Source organism: Loxodonta africana, chromosome 18 (assembly GCF_030014295.1).
Source record: "Loxodonta africana isolate mLoxAfr1 chromosome 18, mLoxAfr1.hap2, whole genome shotgun sequence".
Taxonomy (NCBI): Eukaryota; Metazoa; Chordata; class Mammalia; order Proboscidea; family Elephantidae; genus Loxodonta; species Loxodonta africana.
This window is the reverse complement of record NC_087359.1, coordinates 44624169-44635935: the sequence shown is the minus strand read 5'-3', so window position 1 is coordinate 44635935 and position 11767 is coordinate 44624169. Positions and strand designations below refer to the sequence as shown.

General features: G+C 43.0%; 1 protein-coding gene across 1 annotated transcript; it reads left to right on the top strand.

Annotated features, from left to right (window-relative positions):
* Nucleotides 1-5771: 5771 nt before the first annotated feature.
* SMIM36 (small integral membrane protein 36) lies at nt 5772-6277 on the top strand. The gene has a single exon (XM_064270328.1). The coding sequence runs from the start codon at nt 5912-5914 to the stop codon at nt 6275-6277; it is 366 nt and encodes a 121-aa protein (XP_064126398.1). The 5' UTR covers nt 5772-5911.
* The last annotated feature ends 5490 nt before the right edge of the window (nt 6278-11767 follow it).

Below are 11767 nucleotides of genomic sequence, written 5' to 3'. Positions count from 1 at the left end.
GCTCTTTGGCTTCTAGGTGCTTCGCTCCAGTCTCTGCTTCCATCTTCACATGGTGAGCTCCTCTGTGTGTCTCTGGGTCTTCATGTGGCCTTCTTACAGTCATTGGACCTAGGGCCCACCCTAATCCACTACCACCTCGCCTTAACTCATGACATCTGCAAAAACTCTATTTCCAAATAAGATCACATTCTCAGGTCCTGGGTGGACATGAATTTGAGTGAACTCCACTCCAGGACAAGTAGGAAAAAAGATCTTGAGGGTATTCTGTGATAAAGCATGTCAGTATTTCTCCAGAGATCCCAGATGAACCACTCAGTAGACTGTTTTTACTGCGAAGTTGGGAAAGGCAGTGGGTTGAGACTAGGGTTATGCTCTCTTGGTGAAATATAAAGGTGAAACAGGCTTAAAAATATCGACGGCTAGCATTTGGTTTTTGTTATTAATGCCACTCTGTCACTTTCCAGCATCTATAGCACCCAGCCCTCTTTCATTTCCCACTCTCTCAATAGCTTCAGTGAAAAAAAAAAAGCACAAGACTAAAGCTCAAAAGACTTGGCTTAAAGGTTTGCATCTGCCATTTACCACCTGTTTGGCCCTTAGCAAGTCACTTCCCTGAGCCTCAATGTCCTCAAATATAAAATAATTAAATTCCTGATTATGCTTTTTGTAGGTTCGTGGCATTTATACTTCTGAAGTTATTAAAACTTATAACTGCACTGAAACTATCGGGGCTCCCCATGTCTACAAATTGGTAAGTAAGCGCAAGCAAGCCTGCGTGTATCTTGCTTACTGGGCAATCCATCCCTGACTGTGTAATAGCAGAGATAGATTCCTACCCAGAATAGTCAAAATACAAAATTGCTTTGGTGTTTTAAGGAATAAACACTAGGCGCCTGGAAATGCACTTACGTGGGACACCCACTTAACATTATTAAATGATGTTCCAGGTCTCAGATAATAGCAAATAAGTGTGTATGTAACTAAGGACCCATGGATTAGGTTTTGAATTCCCCCATAGTACGTAACACAGGGTACTCCATGTTGATATTCAATTTGTATTTCAGGCAGTAGAAATGAGAGATGGAAGGGCTGGAGGGAGAGAGGGAATGTGAACGAGCTCATTAGAATTACACTGGCTCTCTGAGCTTCAATTTCCTCATTCCTAAAAGAGGGTTGATAAATCCTCTTTTCATCCATGCTCTCTAATACTGGACGTGTAGCACAGTTTCCTTTTATCACAGTCAAGCTCCAAAGTACCTAGCACCCTGCCAAAACTATAATATATATATATATATATATATATATATATATATATATATAGTTGCCATCAATTTGATTCTGACTCATGGCGACCCCATGTGTTTCAGAGTAGAACTGCTCCATAAGGTCTTCAATGGCTGTGTCCTATCAGGAGTAGATTGCCAGGCCCTTCTTCTGAGGCTCTTCTGGGTGGACTCAAACTTCCTGGTAAATGCAGAATGCATGTTTATAAATAAATGATGGAATGAGTATGATCGAATCCCTCAAGGAGATGTTCTGAAATGTTGCTTGCTGTTGTTGCTACTTATGTCAAATTGCTTCATAAGCATGTGAAAGCTGGACAATGAATAAGGAAGACTGAAGAACTGACGCATTTAGATCATGGCGTTGGCAAAGAATGTTGAATATACCATGGACTCCCAGAAGAAAGAACAAATCTGCCTTGGAAGAAATAAACAGCTCATTAGAAGCTAGTATGGCAAGATTTCATCTCACATACTTCAGACAGGTAATCAGAAGGGACCAGTACCTGGAGAAAGACATCGTGCTTGGTAAGGTAGAGGGGCCAGTGAAAAAGAGGAAGACCTTCAAGGAGATGGACTGACCCAGTGGCTGCAACAACGGGCTCAAGCCTAGCAACGACTGTGAGGATGGTGGAGGACCCAGTGGTGTTTCGTTCCGTTGTACATAGAGTCGCTATGAGTCGCAACCAACTCAATGGCTCCTAACAACAACAACATGTCACCCTCACCACCTGGTTGCCATTGGTAATAGCCATCCGGGTTTGCCTACTGCTAACAGTTTTTTCTTTATTCAGCAGCCCCTTCTTGGGCCACTAGATGGCACAAGAGGAAAGTACCTCAAAGATACAGAGGGCAGGAAGGATGGGAGACGTTGGCCACCAAGTGAAGAAAACAGCCATCCTGGGGTTAATTAAGTAAACAGGTGGCCGGCATTTCACCAGACACACTGGAGGGAAGCAAAGCTGGACTTGAAATGAACTTTGAGCATGGGTAGATCCAGAGACAAAAACTCTCTGCAGATAGTAATAAGATACTAAACCCCAAACAATAGCCTTGAACAAAACATTCTGCACCACCGTGGAGAAGATCAGCAGAACTGGGGCAATGCAAGAAGAGAGGATGCCAGACCGGATCAACCACTGCGATCAGGATTGTCACCATTGCCAGAGAAATCTGGAACTACTGTGAAAACTCCATAGAATACAGTTCCCGCATATAGTTTCATTTAATGTGGACTAAAATGTAGGTAGTTCTTACCCCAGAGGCAGCTTTAACAAATCCTATTATCATCTATTTAAAACTTGCGAAGAACTCCCCCTAAATATTATTACATGTAGGTGCCTGGGCTGTACAGACAAAAGCTTACTATAGAAGTCAAGAACCTAGAGCTTAGACTAACCAGCTGGTACATAAGGCTGCCTTTTAAAGCCTTGTTTGGACCTGGATGCATTGCACATAACTTTTCAGACAACTCCACTTGCTGTGATTCCAAGTTCACCAGCAGCCTTCTGATTATAAACGGACTTGTCCTGTAGATCTTCCTCCAGGGAGATAATTTAAGTGAACTATGACAGTTGTATTTTTCCCTGTAATTTAATAATTGGTGTTCTGTTTTAAACACCAGTCTCCTGTGAACTTGGTAAATGTGAACTGACACCAGAAAAAAAACAACAAACTTCCTCTTGACAAAATGAACTATCTGGGCCTGTTGGACTCAGAATCTCGAGTGGTGTTGAATTCTGTATTCAATGCCTCCTTTGACATCTCCTGGCAGCCAGCCATGACCTGCTTGGTGACATACTTACTCACACCTTCTTTACATGTCTATATCCATGAATCTCCATCCTGGTTGTATATTAAAATTATCCGTGAAGATTTTTTATTAATACAGATTCCCAGACTCCAGCCACAAAGAGTCCAGTATAATAGATTTGGGGTTGATCCAGGAATTTGTATTCATAAGAAAGCCAGTTGATTTAAATGAGGCTGGTCCTGAACCTGTGATTTTTGAGAACCATTAATCTTCATAAGTATAATTCCACAGATTAGGCCAGGACCTCAGAATCATGAAATACTATATTTGAAAAGGGCTTCCAGACCAGTAAGAACTCCTTTCTACAGCATCCCTGAACCCTCGTGATATTTATACCCCTGCAAGGTGGGTGTAAAGGAGCCAGACTGGAAGCAGCTTGCCCAATAAAGCTTAAGAATGCTAAGAAATCAACTGAGCTCCAGGGGTTTTGACCTCTAACTAGCAGTATCAAAATTGCTGTTAGAGAAATAGCTACTGATACCCCGGGCATCAAAATGCATATACAGCACCAAGACCAGATACATAACTTGTGGGACCCAGTACAAAATAAAAATGCAGAATCCTTCGTCTAAAATTGCTAAGAATTTAAAAACAGCAATAGCAGAGCATTAAACCAAGGAGGGGTTCCTTCTGAACCTGGGGCCCTGTGCAGCCAGACAGGTTGCATACCCATGAAGCCAGCCCTGCACAGGACTATCAGAACGGGGTACAACTGAAGCAGGTATGTGTGTATTATTATTCGATCTTCCTTTCAGTTTGCTTGTCTTCTTGCATCCAGTCTTGCCCTCTCATCCCATTCTCCACATAGTAGCCAAGGTGATCTTTGTAAAATGCAAATCTGGTCATGTCGCTCCCCTGCTTAAAGCTATTCGATGGCATCCCATTGCCATAGGATCAAGTCTTAGCTCCTTAAAAAAAAAAAAAATATAGCCCCTTAGAATGGCCTAAAATGGCCCCTTTGCCATCAGACCCCTGCCTCCTTCTCTCACCTTATACCCCCCGTTCACACTCTATGCATAAACAAACAAGTCACGCCAAACTTTCTGCAGTTCCTCCAATTGCCAGGTTTCTTTCTGTTCAGATCTTTCACATCTGCCATTCCCTGTGACTACAGATTCTTCCCTACCTGTCCTCACTGAGCTAAATTCTGTGTACCCTTCAGGTCAACGGTTAAATGTCTCTTCCTCATAGAAGGTGTCTCTGACCCCAGCCCCCTGGGGGCATACTCTCCTTTCACCTGCTATGTGCCCTTTATGAACTTTCTCCACTGGTATTAAATAGTGATTTGCACAATTATTTCGCATCTGTCTCCCCTGGTAGACAAAACGCTTCTCTGTCTTATCATTGCCATATCCCCAAAGCTTAGCTCAGTGCCTGGAACATAGTAGGTGCTCAAACAGTGTTTTTGAATGAATGAATGAACAAACCAATAAATGAATAAGAGTGAAAATGTCAGGCGCTGGTGTTCCTCTTGTTAAAGAAACACTCAGTCCCAGAGCCCATCGAACTGGTCATCTGAAACCTTCCATACTTGGCATTACCCACCTAGTGCCGTCGAGTCCACTCCAACTCAGGAGAGAATAGAACTGCCCCACAGGGTTGCCAAGGCTGTAATCTTTACGGAAGCAGACTGTCACATCGTTCTCCCACAGAGTGGCTGGTAGGTTTGAACTGCCAACCTTTTAGTTAGCAGCCAAGTGCTTAACCACCATGCCACCAGGACTCCTTCATACTTGGCATTAGACCTCCCTCATATATAGGGTAAGGTCCCTGGGTGGTGCAAACAGTTAAACATTCAGCTGCTAACTTAAAGTTTGGCAGTTCGAACCCACCCATTAGCATCACAGAAGAAAGGTCTGGCAATTTGCTTCTGCAAAGATCATAGTCAAGAAAACCCTATGGAGAGCAGTTCTACTCTATAATACGTGGGGTTATCATGAGTTGGAATTGACAGCAACGGATTTGGTTTTTGTTTTGTGTATGTATATATATATACACATACATATATATATACACATACATATATATATACACACATATACATATATGCATACATGGAAACCCTGGTGGCGTAGTGGTTAAGAGCTACAGCGGCCAATGAAAAGATCGGCAGTTCAAATCCACCAGGCACTCCTTGGAAACTCTATGAGGCAATTCTTCTCTGTCCTGTAGGGTCACTATGAGTCAGAATCAACTCAGCGTCAACGGGTTTTTGGTATATACATTCACACACATGCACACACACATCATGGATTCCCTGGGTAGTGTAAACGGTTAATGCGCTCAGCAGCTAACTGAAAGGTTGGTGGTTCAGATTCACCCTGAAGCCCCTCAGAAGAAAGGTCTGACTATCTGCTTCTGAAAAAGCAGCAACTGAAAACCGTACGGAGCACAGTTCTACTCTGACACACATGGAGTCACCATGAGTCAGAGCCAATTGGATGGCAACTATTTGATACATATATGCAGAGAGAGAGAATAGCCATACTTCACAGTATGTTTAGGATAATCCGATTTTATGACTATCTTCCCAGTGTGTTTATTAGCACTTACTTTTGCCCACCAAATCTCCTATTTGGGCAATAAATCATATATAGTCTCCTGACTTATATACCATGCTTCGACCACATGCAAACTCTCTCTCTTTCTCTCTCTGTGTAGGTGAATTGGTGAGAGACAGCTTCTGTGTTTTGGTGGCTGTGGGATTAACAGCAGGAGCTTAAGTTATTAAACCGAGCAGCTTTAATCATCGAGGTCTCCTGGAGCAGTGGGGATTAATGTATTTTTACCCCAGAGAGCCAATGTAACTATTCCAATGAGCAAAGCTTTGCTCCCTGCAATCCCCAAGCAGGCCCAAATCGCCTTGCTCCAGACTCCCTTCCCGACCCTGAGAGATGTGATGGAGTTTTACTTGGATATCGACCCTGTCACCTTGAACCTGATCATCCTAGTTGCCAGCTACGTCATCTTGCTCCTGGTCTTCCTCATCTCCTGCGTGCTCTATGACTGCCGAGGCAAGGACCCCAGTAAGGAGTACACCCCCGAGGCCACCCTCGATGCCCAGCCCTCCATCCACTTGGTGGTGATGCAGCAAGGTGCTCCTGGGGCCCAGTGGGCAAAGGGATCTGGCCTTCGTTTCGGGGGCTCTGCTCCTCCAGGGAAGAAAAGCACAGTGGTGTGAGGCTGGCAGAGGGACACGGGGACAGAGCACTAGACTTTCTGGACCAGCTGATCTCTGTTGTGACTACAGTCCTCTCAGCTCACAGGTCCTGCTTGGATAAGTGTGGAGGAGCTCTGTCTGACCTTCTGCTTTCTCATCACCCGCTTTGTGGTAAAGCACCTGGTTAAGGTAAGCCCAAGGTGGCCTTTGGTCAAGTCCTCCACACATAAAATGTCGGAGTTTCTATTGTATAGTGCTGTTCATTACTGGTGCCTTCCTGCTGTCGTCCTTGCAACTTCTAGGGGAGATTGCTATTCAGGTAAGAGTTAAAAGAAGATAGTGTAATTGTGTGTGTGAGTGTGTGTGTAATCAAGAATGAGACTAGCACAAATATCTCCTATACTTAGCAAATCCTTAGTTTTCAAGGCACTGGGGATTATTGTTATTTTTATACACACTAGCTCTTCACGTTCTACTCCCCACTGTGAGCCAGTATAGGAAAGGCAATACCTGTGGAGTACAGAAACTTGAAACCAAACCCAGCACCACCAAGTAGGCTCTGACTCATGGCAACCCCATGTGTGATGGACTAGAGCTCTGCTCCACATGGTTTTCTTGGCTGTAATCTTTATGGAAGCAGACCCCCAGGACTCTCTTCTGAGGTGTTCTCGGTGGGCTCAAACCACCAACGTTAGGGTAGCAGTCAAACAGAAACCACCTGCATCAGCTTGGTACCTAATTATGGAGCCAGTGGTTTAAAACCAGGGCTAGGATCCTGGCTTCAAACTTTGCTTCCTCCACTTACTAGCTGTGACCGTGGCTAAGCTGGGTCACCTTTTTACACCTCAGCCCTGGTGATAGAACCTGTGAGGTAAATGAGGTAATTCACTGAAAGCACCTGAGATAGAGCTCAGCACAAGTTGTTTCTGTTGTGAGATTGCTTCAAGTTGATGTTCGACTCATGGCAACTTTACATGACAGAGTAGAACCGCCCCATAGGGTTTTGGTGCAGTGGTTAAGAGCTCGGCTGCTAACTGAAAAGTCAGCAGTTCGAACCCACCAGGCACTCCATGGGAGAAAAATGTGGCAGTCTACTTCCGTAAAGACTTAGGGGCTTGGAAAGCCTGTGGGGCAGTTCTACTCTGCCCTATAATGTCACTATGAGTCAGAATCAACTTGACAGCAATTTTCTTCCTTTTTTTTTTTTTTTTTAATCTTTACAGGAGCAGATCACCAGGTCTTTCTCCCACAGATCCACTGGTGTGTTTAAACCACCAACCTTTCACTTAACGGCCAAGTGCTTAGCATAGGGGTAGTCACTGTAAAGATCATTAATATTACTCCCTTTCATACCTCCCATCAAGAAGTCAACCTCCAGTCATCGAATCTGATCTGATCTGATACAAAGTAATTGACTCATTGCAGAATTTTGAGGTCCTTACAGCTAGGGTCTCAGTCCCCCAGAGCACTGCTTACTTCTCGCTCCCTTTTTGTGTTGTTGTTGACTAATAAATTTGTCCCCCTCCTCATTCAACTATTTCTACATTTAAAAATTGCCATCTCCATTGTGCACGTATTTTTATTAATCTCCCCTTCCCAGAGCTCAGAGCAACTTATGTGTTCAGGAAATCACTCTTCTGCCCATCAGGAGTTTTAATTTCTTTCTGCTGTCATGTCCCATTAACCTCTCAAAGGAAAAAAAATATATGTATATATACATATGTATCAGGAGAGACAAAATATATCACTTAACTTTCTAAGCCTGTTTCCTCAACTTAAAAATGAGCATAATTAAAGAAAGGAAAGTAAGTTACAGTGTTAATGCTGGTGAGGTTTAGAGATAATATATATAATGTATTATCTGGCATCTGGTAGATCTTAACAAAAGGAAGCCACTACCATTCTACTGGCAGATAAGGTGAAAATAAGTAGGAGAGCTTATCACTCAAAGGACAGGTTTCTCAGGACAGCTCAGGCTTGCTCGTGGGCGAGCTACAGGAGTGAATATGAGACTGGAGAACAGCCACAAGCAGGGGAATTTGGAAAGAGGAGGGAAAGTTGTCTACAGGGGATGGCTTAGGATGTGTGATGGGATGCTTATTATTTCAAGCCTCTTTAGGGTCATCTATATGTTTCTTTTGGATGTGGCATCGTGCTGAGTCGGGGTCTTAGGACAGAAGCCAGAAGTCCAAGTTTTATCAGGGTTACTGGGGACGTAAACCCTACGCAAAGAGGGTAACTCCTTGTTGTATTTTTTTAAAGGGTAAAATACATTAGGAAGAAACAGCACCCATGGTTTTGATAGCTGGCATATAGCAGATAATTGGGAGGAATAGGAATGAAACCCTCTCTGTTCTTTGTAAAGAGAGATAAGGGACAAGTCATAAAGGAAACACTTCATGGAGTTCAAGAGCAAAACTATTTGCTTGAAGTAAAAAAAACTAAGAACTAGCCATAAAGTATCCAGGGTCTCTCCTGATACCGTGTGGAAACTTCAAAAACCACTTAGTGAGTGCCAGGCACTCCATTTAATTGTACTAAAAACTCGTAGAGGGCAGGAACTATTATTATTTTAATAGAGATAAAGGAGTTTCAGATTGCCTTGGGTAAATCTTTAGGTTGGCAGAATGAGATTAGTAGAACCCAGGGATCCTGGCTGTTAGTCCTGAGTTTGCACTATAACTCCATAAATAAATAAGCCAGTTGTTGATGAGTTGACTCTAACTCATGGTGACCCCATGAGTGTCAGAGGAGAAATGTGCTCCATAGGGTTTTCAATGGCTGATTTTTTGGAGATAGATCACCAGGTCTTTCTTCCAAGGTACCTCTGGGTAGACACCAACTTCTAAACTTTGGTGAGCAGCCAAGCACATTGACTGTTTGTACAACCCAGGAACTCCTATGACTCCATAGATGCCCAGAATCTATGCACAGGAACAGAGTGATTTAGGCAGGAAGTCACGCTCTTGTGGTTTGTCTCTTGAGACTGCTTCTACTTTTGGAAAGTACCAAATAACACAGCCTCTTGATTAGGGCAAAAGTCCCTAGAACGAGGGTAGACACTGCCCTGTATTGCTCAAAAGCATCAAGGTCAGCCCCTTTCTCATTTCTTCATCTTCCCTGGGAACACCAGTGGTTGGGAGGCAGCACTTACTAGCTACCTCTGTTCTAAGAGTTCAGTTCAACTTTGACCTTCGTGGGTTGTCAGTGTTCCAGATAAGGGCTTTGTAATGCCAGGATTAAGAAAGATCTTAGCTATTTCACATCCTCCCAGGGTACTGGGAAGTTGTCTGCACATATTTATTTTGTGTTGAAGGCTTCTCTGTACTCAGCGTTATTTAATTAAACACCAGCCATATGCTGGGATCTGTTAGTTCCCTTTTTGGCATACCTCCAGTCTGGCAGTCTTAGCTGCAATCTAAAGGTGACAGGCACACAAGACTCAGGAGATTCTAGAAAGATGGGGACTTGGTGTGGAAGGATGAAGGGGATGGAGGGAGAGAGAAGCCTGCTGTTTTAAGGAAGGGCTTAACATTGCTTAATGTTAAGGCTCAGTGAAAATGTGGCAATGGAATTTGGAATCTGGAGTGTTTGTCAGAATTGATAAAGTTATTACGGTATTTGATCAGTAGCAAGCTGCTTACCATTGGGTTGAGGAGAAAAACTAATGCAATGATAGAATTTGGGGAAAAAAAGAAAGTTTTATGCAGCAGTCATTATATGCATCCATGGGAGGAAAATCAGAAGATTCAAACAAGAAAACAATGGGTTTCTTAAATGGCAACCAGACTGAATTTGACCATCTCACCCTCCAGGAGTTCTCCCCTATATTTAACCTAAATCACTTCTGTTCTTGAACTTTACATTCATTTTCTCTCACCCCTTACTGTTTTTATAAGGAAGCACAGTTTATATAGATTTGTATCAACATGTCTTGTGAAAGAATCCAATCAGATTATGACATGCTGGGTAATAAATTATAGGTTATAATGGTGATTCGAAACCACAGGGTCATAGCAGATTGGTGACTCATCATCAGTTATGAGGTGTGTTGCAAAGTAATTTGTCACTAATAATAAATCACCATAGTTTGTGAACGGTTTACCTATTTTTATACAGAGGGTGAATCGAAGGTTATTGCGGTCATAATGTCATTCTCACTTCCGTGCGCTCCAATCCTGTTACTTTCGTAATACAGATATAGGTAGACTTCTAACTAACGTGGAAGGAACTGCATATACCTCCAGACTGCTCAGCTGTTTGACAAATACGTGCAAAGCAGGGCTTCGAACCGGTTCGTTTCAGTTCGACTCCCTGCTGAGAATTTTCTTTTTCTTTCTTTTTTGAACATTTTATTGATGTTCAGTTGAAAGTTTACAGAGCAAATTAGTTTCCCATTCAACAATTTATACACAGCTTGTTTCATGACATTGGTTGCAAGTCCCTGAATGTGTCGGCACTCTCCCCCTTCCTCTGTGGGTTCCCCGTGTCCACTCGCCCAGCTTTCCTGTCCCTACTGTCATTCTGAACTTTGCTTTTGGCCAAATGCTGCCCTTTAGGTCTTGTATAGTTGATTGTTCTGAGGTGTACATGCCTCACTGGTGTTAAAGTTTATTTTATAGGCCTGTCTATTTATCGTATGGCTATAAAGAGATCTCTGGGAGTGATTTCAGTTCCAAGTTTGAAAAGTGTCTAAGGGGCATAGACTCGGGGATTCCACCAGCCTCTATCAGACCAGTAAGTCTGGCCTTATGTATGAGTTTGAATTCTGTTCTACATTTGTCTCCCACTCTGTCCATGACCTACTATTGTGATACCCGTCAGAGCAGTTGGTAGTGGTTGCCAGGCACCATCTAGTTCTTGTGGTCTCAGGCTAGTGGAGGCCACGGTTCGTGTGGTGCATTAGTCCTTCGGGAGAATTTTCATTTCAACCCCAAGTATGCTTTAACCTCTGCACCATCAGGGCTCCTTATAGTAAATCAGAATCTACATTTTAACAAAATCCCCAGGGGATCTTGTTAAAATGTAGATTCTGATTCAGTATATCTGGGGATGGAAATGCAAATTCTTAGTAGGGGGGTCAAACCAAAATGAACCAGTTTGAAGCCCTGGTGTAAAGCACCTACTTTGTGCAGGCCCTGTGCCAGGCACAGGATACGTTAGTGCCCAGGGCAGACATGAGCTCTGCCTTCATGAAGCTTACACTAAGCGCTTGCCATACATTGTCTGAATCTTCACCGTAGCCCTGCAAGTTAATATCATTTTTTTCAATTTTATACATTTTAAGTAACTAGAACTCTAAAACCCATTTTCTAACCCAGTGGCCTCCACAAGCCTCTGAGCATGCATTTCGATCAATGAAAAACAATTTAGTGCCCACTCCTCTGTGTGTGTGTGTGTGTGTGTGTATACTTAAATAAGTATATATTTATAGATACTTATACATACATACATACATAAAAGTCCCTCTGTGGTGCACACAGTTTGCACTCAGCTACTACTGAAATGTTG